Raw genomic sequence first — 22,669 nt, 5'->3', positions numbered from 1 at the left:
TCAACTATGAGATCAAATTGTCACCTTTAATTTAATTGATTCTCTAATATTAATAGCTTTCTCAATCAAATTCAACCACTCTTACAAGGATAAAATTTACAAATGTATTTAAATTTTACAAAACCCTAATATTACAAAACAAAAAGGGAGTTTAGCCCTCCTCAGATTATGCCTAATTTTGAAGTCCAAATATATTAGGTCTCAAAAGCAGAAGTTGTGTTTTTTATGATTGAAATGTATAAATTTCATGTTTCTGTTTTTAGAGTTTAGGAGAAATTACATGAAGTGGTAGTTAAATTAAATAAACTTATATATAGTTAGAGAAGGAGAGAAGAATGAAGGTCAAATTTCATTTTGGGTATTTTTGTTTGAAGTTTTGATGGTTCTTTTCTTGATTGTTTTTATCATTTTGAAAGTTAGATATCCTAAAGGTCTAATTGTAACGTTGATTGCATTCCGGCTCTCTACGCAAAAAAGAAAAAGAATATACCAAAGTATTTATCATATATATATATATATATATATTATTGTAGAGAAAGTGATAAAAATAATAATATTATGCATGTGAATAAACAGCGCAACGTAGAGTAGAGTTCTCGATCCTTACCTTACGCCGCTTGCTTTTGTCTTCTTCTTCTTCTTCTTCTTCTTCTTCTTCTTCTTCTTCTTCTTCTTCCTTCTTCCTTCATTTCTCTGTTTCACTGAAATTACTCCATTTTTCCCTTTCTACACTTTCTTCCATTTTCTCCCTTTTTCATTTCCATAATTCTTTTCTTCTTTTCCATTTTCCATCAATCATTCCCTTCCATTCCAATACAAACACCCCCACCTAACCACATCTTCCACCATTTCTAACTCCCTTTTTCCCTCTCTCCGCCCCTACCTACCCTCATCGGAATATTCTCTCCTTCCCGGACTTGTTTCTTTCTCCCTCTCTCCCTCCATGTCTTCCTCTCTTTCATGGTTCTTCTTCTTCTCTCTCTCCTTCTCTTTTTCCCCTACCGCCGCCGCCCTTTCCGACGATGCAATGTCGCTACTCATGTTTAAAAGCTCCATTTCTTTCGGTGCTTCTCATGTTCTTCGTAGTTGGAATTTGTCGGTTTCTCACTGCGATTGGTTTGGTGTTACTTGCGGTAATGGTGGTACGGATAGAGTAGTGGCGCTGAATATTAGTGGAGGTATTATTGGTGGTGTTCTGGCGGAGGGTTCTTTTCTGGCTGGGACGTTGAATCCGTCGATTGGAAATCTTGTTCAGCTTCGTGTTTTGTCGCTTCCCAATAATTTGATGTACGGGGAGATTCCCGGGACTGTTGGTAAGCTTCAGTCGTTAGAGATTCTTGAGCTTCAGGGGAACAACTTCTCTGGTGAGATTCCGAATCAGATAAGCTCACTTCCATCTCTCCGCTTGCTTAATTTGTCTGATAACTCGGTTTCGGGTTGGGTTCCGAGTAAATTGATTGGTTCGGGAAAATTAGAAGTAATTGATTTGTCGTACAATCAATTATCTGGTAATATTCAAGTTGTTGATAATAGATGTGGTGCTTTGAATCATTTGAGGCTTTCGCATAATTTTCTGACTGGTAACATTCCAGCGGAGATTGGACAATGTTGGAAACTCAGGACTCTGTTACTCGATGGGAATATATTAGAGGGGAAAATTCCGGCTGAGATCGGCCAAATATCAGAACTCAGAATTCTTGATGTTTCTAGGAATAGCCTTACTGATTCGATTCCAAAAGAGCTTGGTAATTGCCGGAAGTTGTCACAGATCGTGTTAACGAATTTGAACGATATCAATCCCGATAACGATAGTTTAAGAGGAGAATTCAACGCCTTCAATGGAGGTATTCCTTCTGGGTTGTTATTGCTTCCAAGTCTACAAGTTTTGTGGGCACCCAGAGGGAATTTTAATGGAAGATTGCCGACTAATTGGAATTCTTTATGCTCGCTTAAAGTTCTTAATTTAGGGCAAAATTATATCACTGGTACCATACCCGAATCGATTCGGAAATGTGCGAATCTAACTTACTTGGATTTATCTTCAAACAAGCTTCAAGGTAACCTTCCTTCCCAGCTTCGAGTTTCATGTATGGCGTATTTCAATGTTAGCCAGAACAAAATTTCTGGTGTTCTTCCCAGATTTGAGAAAGACAGTTTTTGTACGAACTTGATTCCCATGTTATCTGATCAGGAAGACGATTGGAATTCTTACTTAAATTTTCCTGTTTGGGATTTCACGAGACTAAATGATAATCTCCTAATTGCTCATGATTTTAGCTGGAATAGGTTTAGTGGCTCATTAGCTTCAGTCAAAGTGGGAGAAGAGCTTTTGGCTAATGGCATTAAGTTCTCGTACAAACTGCTTCTTAATAGCAACAAGTTCAATGGACCACTTCCCATTGATCTGATCTCGCATTGTAACGATATGAAAGGTGTTTTGGTTAACTTGAGTTCAAACTTAGTATCAGGTGAGATTTCTGATGCATTTTTTCTCCATTGTCGACAATTAATTGAGTTTGAGGCAGCAAGCAATGAACTAGATAACTCGATTGGATCTCGAATTGGTGAATTGCAGATGCTTCGTCGTCTTGACTTGAGAGGGAATAGATTGTGTGGAGTTTTACCTGATCAGTTGGGGAATTTGCAAACTTTGAAATGGATGCTTTTGGGGGGAAACAATTTGACTGGAGAGATTCCATCTCGACTTAGTCAATTGACTTCTCTCTTGAGTTTAGATCTTTCTCGAAACTTGTTTACTGGCTTTATCCCGGACAGCTTGTCATATGCTTCGAGACTTGAGATTCTGTTGCTTGATCATAACAGGTTAACTGGGGAAATACCAGAATCTTTCTCTGCACTCTCACATCTCACTAAATTAGATGTGTCTTTTAACAACCTTTCTGGCCACATTCCTCATCTTCACCACACGTTTGACTGCATTTACTTTGGTGGGAATAAGTTTCTTCATCCATGCCCAGATTCATACTCTGATTCCCCTGCTGGACTTCCAGTTCCTCTTGATGTTGAGAAGTGGAAGAGACGAAGAAAGTTTATGTCCATGGTAATCGCTGTAGCTGCTTCCTCAACACTAATTTGCTTACTCTTAATGATAGCTGTCATCATCATTGTTAAGAGAAGGCTTGGTAAACAAAATAGGTTAAAAAAGAAACAAGTGGTTACTTTCTCAGATGCTCCTTCCGATCTGAATTATGATAATGTAGTCCGAGCTACCGAAAATTTCAGCCTTCGTTACCTAATCGGTACAGGTGGCTTCGGATCAACATACAAAGCTGAACTGCCCTCAGGTTTCCTGGTTGCTGTAAAGAGATTGTCCATTGGTAGGTTTCAAGGAGGGATTCAACAATTCGACGCAGAGATTCGAACATTAGGAAGAATACGACACAAAAACCTCGTAACTCTTCTCGGGTACTACGTCGGAGAGGCTGAAATGTTCTTAGTTTACAACTATCTTTCTGGTGGGAACCTTGAGACTTTCATCCATGAAAAATCTTGCAAACATGTCAAGCACTCGGTTATCCACAAGATCGCTTTGGACATAGCGAGAGCTCTTGCATACCTTCATTACTCCTGTGATCCTAGGATTGTTCATAGAGATATCAAACCTAGTAACATCCTGCTTGATGAAGACCACAACACCTACATATCGGATTTTGGGTTAGCAAGGCTTCTTGAGGTTTCAGAGACTCATGCCACAACAGATGTGGCAGGAACATTTGGATATGTTGCACCAGAATATGCTACAACATGTCGGGTCTCGGATAAAGCCGATGTTTATAGCTTTGGAGTTGTGCTACTAGAGTTGCTTTCTGGAAAAAGATCCCTTGATCGATCCTTTTCCGACTTTGGGAATGGATTTAACATTGTTACATGGGCAAATATGCTGATCAAGGAAGGTCGTTCTTCTGAGCTTTTCACTCCTGAACTTCGAGAAATGGGACCTAAGGAACACTTACTTGGAATGTTAAAACTTGCGTCTAATTGCACAGTTGAAACTCTGGCACTTCGACCGTCAATGAAGCAAGTCGTGGAGACACTGAAACAGTTGTAAATTCTTTTGGATCACTGACCCTTCAAACTGGCTGCTGACTCAACATTGCCTACAATATAACCAATCGTACATAATGAGATGAATTCTTTTTTCTCCCAGGTTCATTTCTCAAATCTCTACCTTCAATGGAACTTTCTCTCCTTAGTTTTATAATTAATCCTAAAATATAGAAAAACTACTAACCCTGAGCACACTTTCTAGTATTAGCCATGAGAAAACTGCAAAAAAATCACCCTTGATTAAATGACTATATAGCATTTAGTATGATTATACCTCCAAGTTGAAATCATTGTAACCAAAGCTCAAACTTAATTGTAAGGTTTTATTTGTAGTGATTTGAAAGAGTAAACGCTGAAGTTGAAAGGCATTATGAGTTAGAATTATAAGTTTGTTATGTAAGTTTTTGATTGTTTTGTCCCACTTTGGTGTTATTTAATTATTGTTTTACATACAAAGGATTAAGGAAGGGACCTACAAGTGTGCATATAATCAAAATGCTTTTCTGTGTTATTGGGTTTTGTATGAAAAAGTTAATGCTAAATTTGGAGTATCTGTAGGCATTAGGAATCCAGTAGATGCTTTTGTTTTTGTGAGAAATAGTAAAAAGTGCATCATCATATCATATCTGGCTGTTTTCTTTGAGTAAATGATGAGTGAGTGTGAAAAGTTTCAAAAAGAAAAACAGTGTTTGATTAAGTTGCTTCCGTTTTTGTGGGGATAAGGATAGTAGAATTCCAATACATAATGACATTTCAGCTAACAAATCACAAATCACAAATCACATAAAGTGGTGCATCAAGTGAGCAACATTTAACTTTTGAAACCACAACCCTAAAATATTTCATTAAAATTCAAAACTTAAAAGATGAAAATTCAAATGTAAGTCTTAACGTTCATACCATTCAATTTCCACATTTAAAAAGCATAAATACTATAAAGAAAAAAGATGTCCCACTCATTGATTTTAATTTTTCACCAGCTGCTTTCCAACACTCACTTATTAACAAATACTAACTTCACAATCTTATCAATAAATTTTAAATTTAGTATATGAATTAGTTAAAATAATAACACTAATGATCTTTATAAATATGTTTTCAAAACCTATACCCAAAAGTGTTAATGGATAGCAAATAATAGAACTTATAAGATCAACAGTAAAATCTTGAAAGTATATCATTTAACCTATTAATGTGCAAGTATGCATAAGAGAAGTATCATCCTTCTTCAATCTATCCAAATATAAAGTTAACTATATATATATATATATGACTATGTGGGAAGAATCTTTATATGCTTCTTTTATCCTTTACTTTTCATAAATTTACGTATTGGACTTCATAAATTTACGTATTGTCTTTCGTCCAATGTTGTGATTTTTGGGTGGCGTTCATTTGAAAGATAGTGAAGAAGACTTTCCAACTTTTAGTTCACAGAATAAGTCCATATATTTAAAACATATAGCCTCAGGTTAAATGTTAAATAAGTGTAATTGATGTTAACGGAATGCGACTCTTTTAGATATGATGCAATAGATATTAATTGGATGCATTTATTTTCATGGTGGAGTTGATTACACAAATCGATTTAGTGCATTGATTATTCTAATGTACATATGAGATGCACGTGTGAAAGAAGAAAGAAAATAAATTCTTGAAAGAATTGACATTCTTAAAAAATAATTTTGTGTAGAGAAAATACAAAAAATTAAAGGATTTAACTAAACAAAAGTAGTAATTACTATGAAAGACAATGCGATCCTTTTGTGTGATTTTATAATTTTTGACATAAAAGTAAAATTTTTCCATATTTCTAAATATTTTGAATAATTTTAAATAATTTTTTTTAAAAAATAATTATTAGAACAATTTTGGTCTGAGATCGAAGATTTCTTTGAATTAAAAAAGATAATAATATGAAAATATTAAAACAAAAGTTTAAATTTTCATCTACAATGAAGACCAAATTATGAGTTCCTATCCACAAAATAGTAAGAAAACATTAAAGCAATTTTGGCTTTAATTTAATTTGGAAACAATTTTAAATTCATTACAAAGAAATTTAATTGAAAATAGTCCAACAAAATGTTTAGTAAGTTTTGGATCATATTTGTGAAATGTGTTACCCAATGGATGGAAAATGGAAAAGAAAGGGAAGAAATCACATTTAAAAAATCCATAATATATCAAAATACCTTATTTGAAAATGTATTTCAAATCTCGTAAATCACATCTCTTGTATTTTAAATTATACAGTATTTAACACATAATATGGGAAGACATGATATATCTCTTATATGCTTTAGATATCTTCGTATTTAAAACAGAAAAAACAAATCAAACAAACAAACCAAATATTTACTATTTTTAGTAAAAATTCGTTAATGATATCTTTTTATATTTAAAAAAACAAAAAAAAGCAAAATAAACCAAATTGATAAATAAAAAAATAAAAAATGGGATCTTTATATGTATATATATATCCAAATCAAATCTTGAAGTGAGTTAATGATTTGGTAAAATCAAGTCAATCTAGAATTCAAAAATGAATGGGAGTCAATTAAGTTTGAAACATATCGGATACTTCTTATAAATATATTTATAGATAATTGATGCATGATCTCGTTTAAGATGATTTCACTTACACTATATTCAAATAAATTAAAGAGTAATAGAAAAATCAGACATCCGACCATATATCAAGGTCAAATCAAGTATATTGATAAAACATGACATGTGCACGTGACCTGAATTGCTATAAAGCTAAATAAATTTGGTTTTTTTTGCCAAAAACCAAGAACACCCCTCTAAATTTGTCATTTCATCCCATTTTCCTATTTTGTATTTGTTTGTTAAGGCTCGTTTAGTAAAAATAAAAAAATACCTAAGTTTAAAAAATGAAAACAAGATTTTAAAACGAACATTTTTAAAGATAGCAAAATATGGAACTAATTATAAAATACACCAAAACCATCCAACTATCTCAATTGAAAATTTTGCTATTTTTTAAAGAGTAGTTTCATTTTTTTTCCAAAGCCATTTGTTTTTCAAAAATTTGAAATGAATAGATGAAATTGAAACTTGTGGGGTTAGTTTGCCTCAAGACATTAGCATCTTCTTCGTACTGAAAAAAAAAATTAAATAGATTCATTTTGATTTCAATATTTTTGATCTTGATAGTTTAGTTTCATTTGGATCTATGTATGTACTTTTACTAACGTTTATTTTAATTCTTCTACTTTTAAAAAATGACCATTTTGGTCCTTCATCTTCATTTTCATTTGTACTAAAATAGAACAAACAAAATTGTGACTTTGAAAGTTTAAGGACCAATAAACCAAGTTGAAAGTATAAAACCCAAAATGAACATTTCGAAAATACAAAGATAAAAATGAAAAAAAAAAATCAAAAGTATTGAGATGGAAAGAAAAAAAGAAGTCAGTTATTAGTTATTAGCACCATCACCATCCCATGAGGCTCTACTTATCAAATTAATCAATAACTTTAACAAAATAACAAAATAAAATAAAAATCAGGAGAATGATCTCTTCTAAAGCATTGGCCTCAGATAGATGGCTTTGTAAAGCCTCCAAAATTATTGAAATTTTATCTTTTCTAAGCAACAGAACACAGGGGAAGGTTTAAATTTTAAAATAAAGAACAAAGCTACAAAAAAAATGTACCTTGCCAGCAAAAAAGTAATTTTTTTTTGCCTGGTTCTATTTTCATCATTTAAAATTTCTTCTCTTCCAGCTGCTCATCTAACATCTAGATATATATACATGGTGTTGTGTTGCTTCTGTTCTTGTATCAATTGGGTATGTATATCTTTGATGCACAAAACTAGCCTCTGTTTGAAGCATCCACAAAGTTTCTTTTTTTCGTTCCATTCTTTTCAGTCCTCACTCCAAAACAAAATTCACAACTTTGTCTCTTATTGCAAAACTAAGTGACCATAGCTTTCTTCTTCATTGATTCCATGATCTCAAATATGGTTTCTCCATTGGATCAGTCAAATTGGAACCTTGATGCCTCATCCCTACCCAGCTCATACCCTGAGATGCTATTTCATGCCCTCCCAAGTAATTATTAATTGGGTTGGATGTTTCTGGTAGAACGTTACCGATCATGGGATTTCCTTCGCGCAACATTCCATAGTTCCTTGGGGAAATGAATTGGCCGTTCGAGCCCATTGAATGGAAAGGGGAACGAAATTGATTGCCCTGAGATAGAACACTGAATAAGGTTTGATCTGCGCTGTTGCTTCCACTTCCAATGCTTGGATTTGGGACTATAACGCTAACACCATCTGACCCTGTAAACCCATCACGGACTTGATGCTCGCTCGAAAACCAGTTCTCGCTTAATAAACATCCACCATTTATAGGATGAGAATGAGAATGGATATGAGAAGACAAACGAACCGAGTTAGCAGCCCAGTCCTGCATTCCAACCGAGGGTAATAACTGTTGCTGAGATGGAGGAATCAGATATCTGTTGCCATCAGGGTAAATATTCTCTGGAACGGCATGTTGAATGTATACTTGGTCGTCTTCCTTCTGCCTTTGCTGCAAAGGCATGGATAAATTTGGCTGCTCCTGGAAATGTCTAGAATACTGACTCTCTTCTATCAAGTCATTGTTTGATGGCTGAAAATCTAAACATGGGTGCCTTTCCTTGTGATGATGGAAAGACATAGCTCCCTGTCTCTTAAATACAGAATGAAGCAACTCATCTTTACCTTGATTTTCATAACTAAAGACACCGTCGTCTGGTTGCCTATGTAACAAATGTTTTTCAATATCTTTACCTTGATCTTCATAAGAACTAAAGGTGTCATCCTCTGGTTGTCTATGTAACAAAGCTTTTCTAATATCTTTACCTTCATTTTCATAAGTAAAGGTGTCAACATCTGATCGTCTTTGTAATGAACTTTTTCCAATGTCTCGGCTATGCAAATCAGGTTCCACAAAAGCGCCATTATCTGATTGTCTAGGCAACAAAATTTTTCCAATATCCCTGCCATGTAAGCCATGTTTCACACAAGCGTCATTGTCTGACTGACTATGCAACAAACTTTTAGCAACACCTCTGACAGGCATTTCAGGATCGACATTGAAAACTCTTGTTTTTTGCTCATTGTCAGCATGAGAATTTGCAAGAGACAAATTACTTATAGATGCCGCATAATCATGGCTGGTAGAAGAGCTGTAATAATTCTTTGGCATCCCTGGTCCTGGACGGACATCACCAATAGAAAGTAGGGCCTCTCCCTGGCTGGCTGAGCTTTCTATAGCATCCATGTTTCTTGATATTCCAGAATCTTTGAGATTAGTATCACAAGAATTTGAGACATCATGGTTTTTGGGATTTGAACTGCTGTCGGTCTCCAGTCCACCATTGGCCTGCTCTGAGGACTGACTACTTTGGGAACCTGAAATTGATTTTTCAATAGACTCATTTCCTGTTTCTTCCATATCCATTTGATCTGTTTCTTCAGCATCCATTTGACCTCGAAGCATGCTGTCATGGCTTTCAGTGTCCACATCCTAAACCCTCAATTGCAGGTAAAACGTTAAAAAGAGAATGTTACAGAAGGAACCCAAAAAAAAAATTGGTAAAATAAGAACCAGATATATTGCATACAACGATGAACAAACACTATAAAGAGAGAAAATTATGAGAGAGAAGAAAAACAGAAGTGGAATTGTTAAGCACCATCAGCTGTGTTTGTCTATCTTTCAGGTCTTGCTCCAAGGCCTTGATTATTTGCCGTCTCTGTAAATGAATCTGTCTCCAATTGGCATACGCAACTGGAAGATGAACTTTTGATAATTGCAGCCTATACCAAGAAAAAAACTATTGTATGAGGGGAGCATGAAACTTTCGATGCTGTAAAAGTAAATGTTACTTAAAATATTCTCTCACCAGTGCTCATGCAACTTTTTCTGTTCTTCCTCTACAAATACTTGGTACGGTTGTACATTAAAAGCTTGAATGTCACCTAAAACTTGGTCCAGAGATCCAGATTGCTTCATATTCTTCACAAGGTCATGCTGCTTCTTGCTAATCTGGAGCGTGGGAACAAGATATCAATGTCAAAAATCTACCAGAAACCCAAACTTGCCTCTTTTCAATAAGAGAACCAGAAACATAAAGAGAAAATGACCATACTTTTATGAGGTGTATTCAACCATTACATTTTAATCATCAAAATAAAAGACGTGTTAAATTCACCTCAACAAATCAAGGATTATATAGAATCACGATACGCAGATTGTAATTCTATGACAAGATCAACAAGACCGTGGCAAAAGTCTTGACGTGTATCCAGATATATGCTTAAACTTAAAGAGCAAATCAAGAAAGAAGCCAAGTAACATAAGAAAATGTGACCCTAAATTTTATGTGTTTAACATTCAATGACCAAATCTAGAAACAAAACTATTAATTAATCTACAATTCTACAGTCTCTTTTACTCGAAATTGTAAAAGAAAAAACAAAAGAAATATACATCTTTTATATATGTGTGTGTGTATGTACATTCATATGTATGTATATATATATGTACGTACGTATGTACGTACGAATGTAAGTGTGGTTACTAGGGTAGTTACATCTTGTTATAAATGGAGGGAGGGTAAGTGAGAGAGGTACTGTAGAGTGATTTAGGACTTAGGTGAGAGTACTCAAGAGGGAGGTTCCAAGTGCCTTATACTTGGGTTTATCTTGTATTTTCTTATAGTTCATTATAACAAATTAAGATCTTGTTTTTGTTAGCAAGTGTTCTAACATGAACCTAGGGAAGCAATGTGCTCATTTCCTGCACATACCACAACTTCCTAACAACCTATGTTTTACATTTTTCATTGTCATCCTCTATCCACGATCACCCCCACCCAAGTCATGTGTATGAAGCCAATTCCCAATTCAAGTTATGCAATCTAAACAGTTCTGCCAAGACCACTTGGCTAATAATCGTACAACTTTCAAGTTCAAGAGGTAAATCTGTCACATTACCCTGCATACTTGGATAAAATCATTTTCTCAAGCCATTTCCAGCTTTACTCTGGCTCTCCTTACCACTAGAGTTCTGTCATTCGACTACTTGCATTCCAACAGCCATTTTAATGAGACAATTTGCAGATTACCGTGCAGATCCATTTTGATTTTTATCCTATGGGGCTGTTTGAAACAGGCTATAAACTTTATTCTTACCAACAGCAATTTCTTTAATTGAGAAACCAAAACTTAGTCAATAATTAATATGATAAATATCAATAGAAAACTTTATTAATGATCAAAAGTTCCTAAAACAAGGAGATAATCTCTCTATTTACGGAGAATTGGAAAGCAAACCAATCCTATTCCTAAGAAATCAAAGAAACTAATTCTAATCCCAATAAACCAAGGAAAATAATCCTAATTCTAATCAATTATAGAAACTAATCCCAATCCAAATCAATTAAATGATTTTACCATAATACCCTATTGTACCCTACTCTTACTACATCATAATAAAAGAAAAGGGAAGGCCAACTGGCAAAAGCTTGCTGGGGAATGCAGAGGATCCATTTATACATATAAACAGAGATTAAGTACAGAACTCCTAAAACAAAACCTCCAAAAAGAGCAACCAAAACTCTTAATACTAATATTCAAATGCTCTAAAGAATTACTCATATAGAATTATACCAGAGGACTTTAACTTTCTTCATCTTCAGGAAGCAAAAAGAAGGCAACGAAGAGCCATTCACAAATGGGGATTAAAAAATATTATATTTTAGTCTTTTATACAAAAAGCTTATTAGGCAAAGATAATGTTTTGAATAACCACGAGTCAGAGCTTTCTCTCGACAAGAAACAAAACTTTTCATTGATACAATGAAAAAGAAGCAACACTTTCTCAACCTATTCAATTTTTCAAACACAAGTTTGATATTTTAAATTCTTTCTCATCCTATTCAATTTTTAAACCACGACTTTAATATTTAACTCTTTTTATTATTCTTCTCCGATACTTTAATGTCTATTGTGTAGAAAGTATAAATAAATGTTTGAACAATCCAATTCAAGTATCCAGCAGTTCTTCAACTCAGGTTACAAGTTTCTAGTACATGTCTATAATGCTTAACAAGTGTCAGCATTTGCTCCAACACATAATAAAATTCATAAAACATGAAGCTGTTGATGTTTCCCGTCGGAGAATAAATAATAATAAGAAAAAAACATCATCTAACCTTGAGATATGACATATATTTAGAGCCATCACTACACTGAATGTTGCGCTTTTGTAGCTTGTCCTCAGGTCTAGTACCCACATTAAGCATGTCATCTAAAGCACTTGATGAATTTCTACATCTTTCTCGCTTATATCCTTCATTGCACATCCTGTTGGCCATAAAAACTAATATATAGTCAACAGAACAAAATCCCAATTGAATCCGCCTATCGAACATAGATAATTGAGGAAAAAATGATGTGCGCCTATACTACCTATTCACAACTTATAGCAAAAAGCCTCGGTAATACCTTAAAGAAACTATCTGTAACTAAAAGGAACGGTGGATAAATCAGACAAGTGTCCACTTATAAAAATTTATGGATACAAGTTAAGTTACCTTTCTGAATGTTCTCTACCCTTCATGAATGAAGTCTGGTTATCGCTACTGCATGCTTTCTCCTCTGCAGCCCACGAACCAGACTCAGATGTAGCTATAGCATTGTCCTCATGATGGTCAAATCTGGACACATTCACTAAGGTGGAAACTCTATTTTCTGAATTTCTTGACCTGCTTAAAGTACACTTTTCATTTTGATTTGCTTCATTTTATTTCATGATCAAAGAAAAGACCCCCCCCCCCCCCCCCCCCCCCAAAAAAAAAAAAGATCGAAAAAAAAGAAAGGAAAAAGACAACTGAAGCACTAATTTAACAGAGGAGTGACAAAATCAACACTTGACAGGGTCTAAATCAAATATTTGCTAATTAACTTCTTCCTGTTCCAAATTAATTATTGAACGCTAATCTTGACCATCAATAAAAAAATAAAGATATTTAAGGAAGATTTGTAAAAGAAATATTTCAAAGATAAGCCAACAATCTATTTTCAAGGTTAGTCAATTGACAAATACTCACCACTAAAATGACACTCAAGTTGAAATTTATCAACGAAAACAGGAAGAAAAAAGATTTAAAGCAGTTTTATATGCTAGCACCCAGCTATAAATTTCCTTCATTACAGTAACAAGCAGGATATTGTCCAAGCTGATGTCCAAAGTCTATTGGCAGCAGAAGGTCAGGAATTACATGTTTGAAAAAAGGCAAAAGAAAAGGTATCACCTCCACGTTTGATGTATGATTTCTTTCTCTGGATCTTTGCAATTCGCACATCTATCCTTCAGTTTCTGCAGATAACCAATCATACTGCCAGAAGTAGGAACTAATATTAGCAACATGTTTCAATTAGAGTAAAGACCACTGAAAGGCAAAGGTTTATAGAAACAGTGATATTTCAAATAGTTAAAAAAGATAGATTGTTGAATCATCAAGTCATAAATGGCAATTTAACAGATTGAACTAAATACACTTCTTACTTATTATGATACTTCTGTAACTCACGGGAATATGTTTTTTTATCTCCTCTTAAGCGCTGTTCATGTTGAAGAACTGCATCAGGGTGAAGGGCACCAGAGCAAAGTGAAGACTCCCTGAAAATACATATATATGGATAAATTAACAGTTATTTTGTAGCCTTCACTTTTTCTCCAAAAAAAAAATTGATTTAACACACGAAGTCCATCTCTTGCCACAATTCTGATGGAAATAAAGTAATCACAAAATAATGATAAAGAAGAAGAGAAAAACAATTCCAAACTTCAATAAGTAGAAACTGAAACAAATTTAACGTTAAAACTTAAAGAACCTACAATTTGAGGCTCTTCTTTATCAGCCCAGTACCCTCTCTTTCTTTTTTATTAGAAGCAAATATCAAAGGGAAGTAATATCATAATTAGGAACCAATATTAAATTTTAAAATATCAATGGAAAGAAAGTGTTATCTTTTTCATATTAAAAAATAAATGGGGAAACTTTAAATTTACACCCCTAAACTTTGGGTCGTATATCTTCTTTTATAAGAAACAGAAAGTTTATCAATTTAACCCCTAATTATTGTATCAATTTAAACACTGAACTTCCATAACTATATCAATTAACACTCTTCTTTAGATTAGCTAAAAAAATATCGTGCAGAAAATACTATTATAAACTTCTAAAGGGAGAAGGGGGGGATACTTGCCATTGAACAAGGGGATTTCCAAAGTGAAAATTATTCCCAGAAAACAAGGCTCCTAGTACATCTATCTCATTTTCTTGTTCTCCAGGAAGGAACTTCCGAAGATTGTTCCTTTCATTTTCCGAAAGATGTGTCTGCCAAACCTGCAAAAAGTTCAAGGCCAGAGCAATAAAAAAATTTAATGAAAAAGGGAAAGTGATAACTTTGATACAAATAACAAGGGCTATCCATAAAAATGTTGGTACCTCAAGTGAAAGAACTTCTGACAAATCTTCCAACTCAAAAATCTGACGAGGGACATCAAAAACGTCAGCTAAGATAGTTTGTTCATTGGAGACGGAATCAACAAATGGTCTCAATTTTCTCCAACTTATGCCAATTTGTTCTCTTTTAGAAACAACTCTTCTTTTACTCCCATCCCATACCAGAGTTATATGGGATCTTAAGTTTGCATCGCCGTATGGCAATGCTAAATTCTTTTTTCTCACTCTATATGGTTCTCTCGAACTGTAACCAACTACACTGGCAGAACTCAATCTTTTTCTCCTTTGATTGGCCGCCATCAATGAAGAATCAAACACAACATACTATCACATAGATAGTGCTGCAATAATTTCTATGAGAGGCCTAAGAAAAGAAATCAATTAATGAGAATTCCAACACTAGAAAATCATCAAGCTTTAGCGACCAGTATCAGAAACCAATGTCAGGGATAAGGCTTTAAAATCATTCCCAAAATCATATTATCCTTTATTAACTAACACGAAGAGTATACTTGCATAACATCTCCCATGTCATAGAGAGAACATATTAAAGACAGCCACAAACGACCTTAAGTGGAAAATCAGAAATTCAAAATCAAGAACATTTTTGAAGTTCTATTCGCTGCTAAAACGAAAGATCCTATTTCAAGCAGCCAATTAACCCCATTAATTTTAAATTCTACATCGAGGATTAAATAATGACCAGACTATCCAATTGTCAGTACCCAAAAAAGGGGATAAATCACTTTATTCGAGGAAGTTCATGTCAATCACAACGGTTATATTGCAAGCAAGTATTGAGTGCATACCAAGAACAAAATCACTTGAACAAACATGGAAACTTTAAAATTATTCAACATGCATTTTTCAGTAACCCAAATGTGAGAGTATTGAGTAGAGTTAACAACATAAAGAATTGAATTCAAGTTTTAGTTAATTAAGTAGTGAACAGTAGTAATGATTCAACACAAAACATAAACCATCCAACACGCCCAGTAACAAATAAAAAAATGATTACTTAAACACCACCAAACAAGCCCATCAAGCAAAAAAAACAATAACCTAACAAATAACAAACCAAAAAATCCTCTCCCTCTCTTCTACATGAAAAAACACAAAACAGATAAACAAATTCCCACACACCACGCAAAGTAGAGGAATAGAAAAATCGGCAAAAGAGGCAGACAGCAATGCAATTAAAGCAAAAACAAGAAAAAGAGAGAGCCCAGAATTTAAAAAAAAAAAAAAAACCCATATAATCGAAGCAATTAAGAAAGAAAGGGAATACCTAGAAGATTAAAACGAAGATTGAATGGGTGGAAAAAAATGGAAGAGTAGAAGAATTGGGAGTGAAGAATGGGAGAGAAATTTGAGAAGAAAAGAAAAGGGGAACGTAATCGATGATAAGTGGAGGGTAAAGAGAGTGAGAGATAGGGTTTGGCGTTTATGGGAAAGATTGTGGAGGCTGAAGTTGAAGAGAACGAGAGAGAGAGAGAGAGAGAGGCACTGAAACAGAGACCCAATGCCCATTCACAGAAGAGAGAGGGAGAGAGAGAGGGAGAAGGCTAAGAGATCAGACGTCCTTCGGAACCGTTAACTCGTGCGTATATTTCACATTAGCCACTTCTCTTCTCGGCTCGGCTTCGCTTTACTTTTATGTCAATACTTTTTTTAGTTTTTAGGTTTGGATTAATTTGTTTGTTGTTTAATAAATACAATTGGGGTAGAAGATTCATACAACCTTACCTTTTTACTCCTATTAACATTCCATTTCTTCATTTTTGTCACAAAAAAAAAACTTATAAAAACGTTGAAATCTCGTGGAGATTCAAAAAGTAGTTGAAGCATGAATCTGACCAGCGCGGTGTTAAATACAATTATTTGCTCTACATGAACTATAAGCAAGCTATAACGATTATATGCGAACTCATCCGTCTTAGGCTCGACCTTGACACATTATACAATAACTGATTATGGTAGAATGAAGTCTTAAACTACTTGGATCTAGTAAAATTATTGGATACTTCTTTTCGACTTAACTCAGCCAAAATCAAACATAACTCATTCATATTGAAGAAACTATAAATTTAACTCCTATGTTCGTTAATTTTGAAAATAAAACATCATCTAATTTTATTGTTTCAATTCAGTTTGAGATTTCTAACAATTAATTTAGTCTATCCAAAATGTTTCATTTTCTTTCACTACAATATAAATATCCAACAGTCTCCCATATGAAAGAAAATAAGAAAAAAATCAAAACAAAAACTGTTAAGAGCAAATGAACGAAGATGTGCATTTGGAGAGGAGTTTGCTATAGTTGAACTTTCCCGAGTGTTTGAACATTTACCGAATTTTACCAAATAAACAGTGAGATCAAGCATTTGAACAATCATTCTTATTGGTGAATTGTGACAAAGATATCACAAACAACTCATGATATTTTTTAGTTCTATATATACAGTTCTGTCCATTATGGTCTAAGACAAAATCATGAATTCATAAGAGGTTCGAAGAGAACATAAACTATTTAGAAAGTTCATATAGACGAAGCAACCACACTTCTAGTACTCTTACATAGATAATATTATTTAAGTGTATTTTGTCATACTTCTCTAGTAAAACAAGATATTGTCGACATAACATTAACGTAACATGTCATACACTCTACAACGTAATAGAAATGGATAGAAACTATAAGTTTCTTAGCTTGTCAACTAAAAATTATTCAACTAGTTTGCCTATTAAACTTAGATCTAGAGATCCAAAGTCAACTAGGGTTGGGTGACCACCAAATAACTCATTTCATAGTGTTTATCTCCATTTTTCTTCATGTGTGAACCGTGTAGAAAGGATTTTTGGTCATTTATTTTTACTATTTTAGATTAAAGTTTAGAAGAAGTTTGTCCATTTAATGTTAATAGGAAAGAAAAGAGAACTAACTTACAAATTTCGTACCTAAAACTTTTAGGTATGTCTTTGCTAAAACTTTAAAAGCATCTTATAGGTCTTTAAACATTTTTTTTTTCTAATGGCTCCCTAAAGTGTATAATAGATTTTTTCATATAGTTCTTAGACATTTTCAACATTTTTTAAGAAATCAATAGACTTGTGACTGATGATTTTATGTTTAGTAAGATTCTATATCTTCAATTTATATATATATACACATATCTTTTTGTATTTAAACACAAATTGAAGTCCAATGACTTGCTAGCATGGTAAAATTTTGGTTGATGTATTTGTTGGGTGTGGATTTTAGACAGAAGAGCTTGGAGAGCTTAAGCAAGCTTAGAGAGAGCTCAATGAGCCCATTAGGTCAAAACCTCTTAGAAGCCCGAAGAAAACTTAGAGAGTAAACTCAGAGAAGCATAAGAGACAGCTCATGAGTCGATCGAGTTGAAGGCTAGTTCACAAAATCCTAAAAGAGAGAGTTTAAGAGAAAACTTAGAGGCGGACTGAGAGAGCTCATAGGTCAAGTTGTCGAGGCGAGCTGAGAGAAGGCTTAGAGAGAACTCAAAGATAAGCTCATGAGAGAGCCTAGAGGTTGACCTATAGAGAAAAGTTGAGGAGCTCATAGGTTGAGCTATAACTGGTGAGCTTAGAGGTCTCTTTATAAAAGAGAGTTGAGGAGTGCAAGGTCGCTCTTTATAGAAGAGCTTAGGAGCTCCTAGCTCGAGTTATAGAGGACAGTTGAGGATCTCATAAGTCGAACTAAGAAGCTTACAAGTTGCTCTATAGAAATGAACATGCCATAAAGGTGAGACATTTAAGATTTGAATAGATGGGCGTATACTAAAGCACCTAGATAAATGGTGATATCTTGTGACAAGCATTAGTTTGACCATTACAAACATTGAACCTAAGCAGTTATGAGCCCAAATGGTTGCTACACTTTGTTATCCTAAATAAACAACAAAATCATTGGTCAAAGGTATGTCAAGAAATACCCAACAATTTCTGTTAAATTGTATTTGGAATTTTCTTTCTTAAAGAGAAACAAGATTTCAAATCATAATTGATTTCAAATCTCCACGTTTTGTGTGCATCAAAAGTAGAAAACTTCATTTCAAATCACCCAAATCTAAATTCCAAGGTAAATTTTGAGCATTTTGGAAATGCATGTTAAAAATTATCAGTGTTTTGATTTAGAATAGTACGTTGAAACTATTTTAATGGATCTTGAAAATACGAAAGTATAGTTAACAAAAACTTAAAATAATTTAAAACTATAACTTATAGAAACATTGAAGAATGTGTTACTATGGTTAACATATTGAATCCAAATTCCAAATCTTGGGTCTATAGCGTTATACATTTTTATTTTTTATTTTTAGTTGTTAAAAGTTATGTGTTTCTTTCGTTTCAAGTTTTTAAAATGGTTACTATTTCTTTCAATTTTTAGTTTTACATTTTAGTTTGGTTTTTGAAAATATGGATAGAAATTAAATAACACGTAAAGAAACATAGAGACATAGAAGAATATAATGTGTTATATGGTTAATGTTAAAATACAAAAACTAAGAACCAAATAGTTACTAAACAATACCTTAATTATAAAAAGTAGCTTTTATTTTCGCTAATTGTTGTGAGTTTTTTTTAGAAAAACAAAAACAAAGTAAAATAATAGAACTAAATCATTTGACATCATTTTAACAAACCATATAGAATAAGGTGTAGGAAGAAGAATGCCTCCACCATAACTATTTAAGCAACGACTTGTGCTAAATAATGGTTTGATAAAAGAAGACCTCTCCACCATCCAAAAAGCCAATAACTTGATATTTTCAACAACAAACTCCACCTCGTTTTTGAAAGAAATGTATTGTCACATCACATGTGAACTCAATTTGTTCCCTAAACTACTTAAGAGTTCTTATAGTTACATAATCAAAATTGACAACAAATGTGATGGAAATGTTAAGTTTGTTACCAATTGAAAAGTAGTATAGCTAAAATTGAAAAAAGCAAATGATTACAAATTAGTGTAAATTAGAATTCAGAAACCAAGCAAAAACAAAAATTAGAAGTCGGCTCAAACATGAAAGTGCAATCCAAGTGAGCCAATTTAGGAGTAAACGGCAACCACAAGATGCCGTATAGAGTGATTTTTCACTCCACAAGCAAACCAAAATCAATGCTTTTATCTTTTTCTTCTTTCTTGTGGCTGTGGCTGTGGCTGTGGCTGTGGCTCTGCCTCTTTTCTTCTTCTTCTTCTTCTTCCTCAAAATCTCTCTCTCTCTTCTCTGTTCCACATTAATGGCGGCCAAGCTTCTACCATCATCTCATCTCTATCCTCTCCCTTCCAACTCCTTCTCCGCCATAGACCTATCTCCACGCCCATGCTTCGCCCGACCTCGCACTCATTTCAAGCCTCACAGATCGGTTACCGTCAGAGTCAGTGCGGAGCCGCTCGTCGCTCTCCAAGACCACAACAACTCCGCCTTCCTCCTCGCTGAGTCTGTCGGCTATTCCATGGCTAGTTACTACACTTCTCTCGGCCTCTTCGTCATCTCCGTCCCTGGCTTATGGTCTCTTATCAAACGATCCGTCAAGTCCAAGGTTAGTTTATAAATTCATCAATTCCAATCACCATCGCTCTGTTATTCTCCTCTGTTTGTGTTAGGCGTAATTCGTTGAAAATCGAATCGATAAGGTTGTGAAGAAGACGTTCGTTAGCGAAGATGGGTCGAAGAAGGAGCCGAATCAGATTGCTGGAGAGATCTTGTCGTTCTTCACTCGGAATAATTTTCAAGTCACTGATAGAGGTGAAACCATAACGTAAGATTGGGAATTGGAAAAATTTTGTGATTCTTTTCCTTGTTCTTTTTTTTCTTTCTTTTTTTTTTTCTTTTTTGAGTTGAATTAGTTGCGATTGATGGTTAAATTGTCAAGGTTTGAAGGAACGATGGTTCCGAGTCGAGGACAAGCGGCATTATTGACATTCTGTACGTGCATTAGCTTGGCCAGTGTGGGACTTGTTCTGACCATAACATATCCAGATTTTGGCAACAATTGGTTTTGGCTGAGCAGCTTGAGTCCCCTGGCGTAAGTCTCACTCTCTACTTTCTCTTTCCTTCTTCGTTCTTCAAGTTTCACCATTAACGCATATTTTGATGGACTAAGCTCAATAGATGAAGTTGGTTATCACCCACTCCAAAACGCATTCCTCACTTGATACTCTTATAACTAAATTTCAAATTTGATTTCTTTTATCTTTTACAATCATTTTCCTAACCATCAACCAAATCTTAAACGGATGAAATATTTTTCAATAATAAAAGATTGAAAATATTTAAAATGTAGCAAAATTTTACTTTGTAATCAACCGAAATAAACATCTATCAATATAATACAAAATTTTGTTATACTGATAAATAAGTTACTTATTTTACTATATTTAAAAATAATCGTATATGAAAATTATAAGATTAAGTAGGTGTGAGTAATGGTCAGAATCAGTTTACCTGACAAACAAGTATTTAACCGACTATGGTCGGTTTAGTAAATGTTCAAACCAACCCAACCATAAAGAAATACAAATCGACTAAGTTTATATCCATTTAAGCTTTTAGACACTTGAAGTCCCTTCTTTTTTCCAACCCACCACCTTTGATTCGGTCGGTTTTTGTTGGTCAACTCAGTTTTTTAGTTTATTGTGCTTATCACTAAGATTAAAATAGTTTGATAATATTAATTCTTAAAAGTTAAGCGTATATATTTATTTATACGGGTGGAATTTGAAAAATATCTATATAGTGTTATTTTTTAAAAAAATTAAATAGGAGTTTTAGTAACTTTTTAAAATAAAAACTTCAGGAGAAAACAGTATAAATTTATAGAAAACTAGAAACAAAATCATAAATTTCAGAATTTATGTACGCCTCTTTAGTTAAAAAAGAAATTTCTAGGCCAGTCTTCCTGACGTAATAATTGATTTTGTTTCTCACTTGCTACTATTTGTTCATGTATCTTTCTTAGAACTAAATTAACGATCCTGCTTATTTTGCTATTTTTGGAAACTAAATTAATAATAACCTCAACAACCGTTTATTCCAATATCTTTTCTCAAAGATGCAAATATTATTCCTTAGCTATTTTACGAAAATCATGCTGCAATTTCAGAACAAAAATTGGGACTAATCACATTGTTTACTTTAGGTTATTCTCAAGTCCCAATTGATTCCATCTCAAAATTAGTTTTGAAATTTATATTGAAAGACCAAAGATTATATTGAAAGTTATAGGTACTTTTAAATAAAGAGCAAATTCGCTTCTAATTTAACTTTTAGTTCTATTTACAAAATAGCATTAGATTATAACCTTAGAAGATACTAACTTTAATCTTTTTATAACAACACCTTCATAATATCATTAACAGTACTTCAGATTCTTTGTTTTTAATATTAAAAAAGGATTCCAAAAGTGTAAAGTAAAAAAAAAAACAAAAGAAACAATATAGAGATATGAATAAATAAGCTTCAATTACAAGAACGCCCAAGAGAACCAAATAGTAACAACCATTAAAAAAAGGTTTAGTTTCGAAAATAAAATTGAAGATTGAGATGATTAACAAGAGAATACCATAAAAAAAGCTAACCCCAAACTCTTTAAAAACTGCAGTGGAGCATATTACTGGGTAAAAGCATCAAGAAAGGAAGAAATCAAAGTTAAAATGATAGTTGGAGAAGATGGAAGGTTGGGAGAGATTGTTGTTCAAGGAGATGACCAACAGATAGACCAAATGAGAAAGGAGCTTAAGTTGAGTGAGAAAGGCATGGTTTATGTCAAAGGTATTTTTGAACAATAATTATTAGTTTCTCTTTTTCTTTTCCCTTTTTTTTCTTTCCTGCTTTACCATAGTTGAAGGCATCTTCATGAGTCCGTATATTCTTGTTCCAAAAACTCAAAATCACAGTCCAGATTCTGGAAAGTACAACAATTTTCAACATATGAATCATACAAATACATCAAAATTTGAACATGTTCTCAATTTTTTTTTTTTTGTTTTGTCCACTCCTAGGAGGGTGGTATCTTCTAA

General features: G+C 33.6%; 3 protein-coding genes across 3 annotated transcripts; 2 read left to right on the top strand and 1 right to left on the bottom strand.

Annotated features, from left to right (window-relative positions):
* Positions 1-564: 564 nt before the first annotated feature.
* LOC101202920 (LRR receptor-like serine/threonine-protein kinase RPK2) lies at positions 565-4,579 on the top strand. The gene has a single exon (XM_004143717.3). It carries the CDS (start codon positions 944-946, stop codon positions 4,067-4,069), a length of 3,126 nt encoding a protein of 1,041 aa, XP_004143765.1. The 5' UTR covers positions 565-943; the 3' UTR covers positions 4,070-4,579.
* A 2,975-nt stretch (positions 4,580-7,554) lies between these two features.
* On the bottom strand, positions 7,555-16,211 carry LOC101215764 (hypothetical protein). The gene is made up of 10 exons (XM_011656970.2): positions 15,917-16,211; positions 14,611-14,992; positions 14,369-14,508; positions 13,665-13,778; positions 13,411-13,494; positions 12,691-12,861; positions 12,310-12,460; positions 9,997-10,139; positions 9,787-9,910; positions 7,555-9,617 (listed from the first exon to the last, which is right to left on the bottom strand). The coding sequence occupies exons 2-10, from the start codon at positions 14,926-14,928 to the stop codon at positions 8,037-8,039; spliced, it is 2,826 nt and encodes a 941-aa protein (XP_011655272.1). The 5' UTR covers positions 14,929-14,992; positions 15,917-16,211; the 3' UTR covers positions 7,555-8,036.
* A 3,561-nt stretch (positions 16,212-19,772) lies between these two features.
* LOC101223187 (protein COFACTOR ASSEMBLY OF COMPLEX C SUBUNIT B CCB1, chloroplastic) lies at positions 19,773-22,612 on the top strand. Its single transcript, XM_004143716.3, has 4 exons — positions 19,773-20,190; positions 20,285-20,409; positions 20,524-20,676; positions 22,252-22,612. The coding sequence occupies exons 1-4, from the start codon at positions 19,888-19,890 to the stop codon at positions 22,436-22,438; spliced, it is 768 nt and encodes a 255-aa protein (XP_004143764.1). The 5' UTR covers positions 19,773-19,887; the 3' UTR covers positions 22,439-22,612.
* The last annotated feature ends 57 nt before the right edge of the window (positions 22,613-22,669 follow it).

The sequence above is a fragment of the Cucumis sativus genome, chromosome 5, assembly GCF_000004075.3.
Source record: "Cucumis sativus cultivar 9930 chromosome 5, Cucumber_9930_V3, whole genome shotgun sequence".
Classification (NCBI taxonomy): domain Eukaryota; kingdom Viridiplantae; phylum Streptophyta; class Magnoliopsida; order Cucurbitales; family Cucurbitaceae; genus Cucumis; species Cucumis sativus.
The sequence above is the reverse complement of the archived record's forward strand: the minus strand, read 5'-3'. Positions and strand labels throughout refer to the sequence as shown.

Excerpts from the sequence above, each read along its gene's own strand:
- LOC101202920 (XM_004143717.3), top strand. The coding sequence starts at position 944 with ATGTCTTCCTCTCTTTCATGGTTCTTCTTCTTCTCTCTCTCCTTCTCT.
- LOC101215764 (XM_011656970.2), bottom strand. The coding sequence starts at position 14,928 with ATGGCGGCCAATCAAAGGAGAAAAAGATTGAGTTCTGCCAGTGTAGTT. Across the intron at positions 12,862-13,410 it reads ATCATACATCAAACGTGGAG|GTCAAGAAATTCAGAAAATA; the intron begins GTGATACCTTTT and ends TACTTTAAGCAG. Across the intron at positions 12,461-12,690 it reads GGTAGAGAACATTCAGAAAG|GATGTGCAATGAAGGATATA; the intron begins GTAACTTAACTT and ends TATGGCCAACAG.
- LOC101223187 (XM_004143716.3), top strand. The coding sequence starts at position 19,888 with ATGGCGGCCAAGCTTCTACCATCATCTCATCTCTATCCTCTCCCTTCC. Across the intron at positions 20,191-20,284 it reads AACGATCCGTCAAGTCCAAG|GTTGTGAAGAAGACGTTCGT; the intron begins GTTAGTTTATAA and ends CGAATCGATAAG. Across the intron at positions 20,677-22,251 it reads AGCAGCTTGAGTCCCCTGGC|TGGAGCATATTACTGGGTAA; the intron begins GTAAGTCTCACT and ends TAAAAACTGCAG.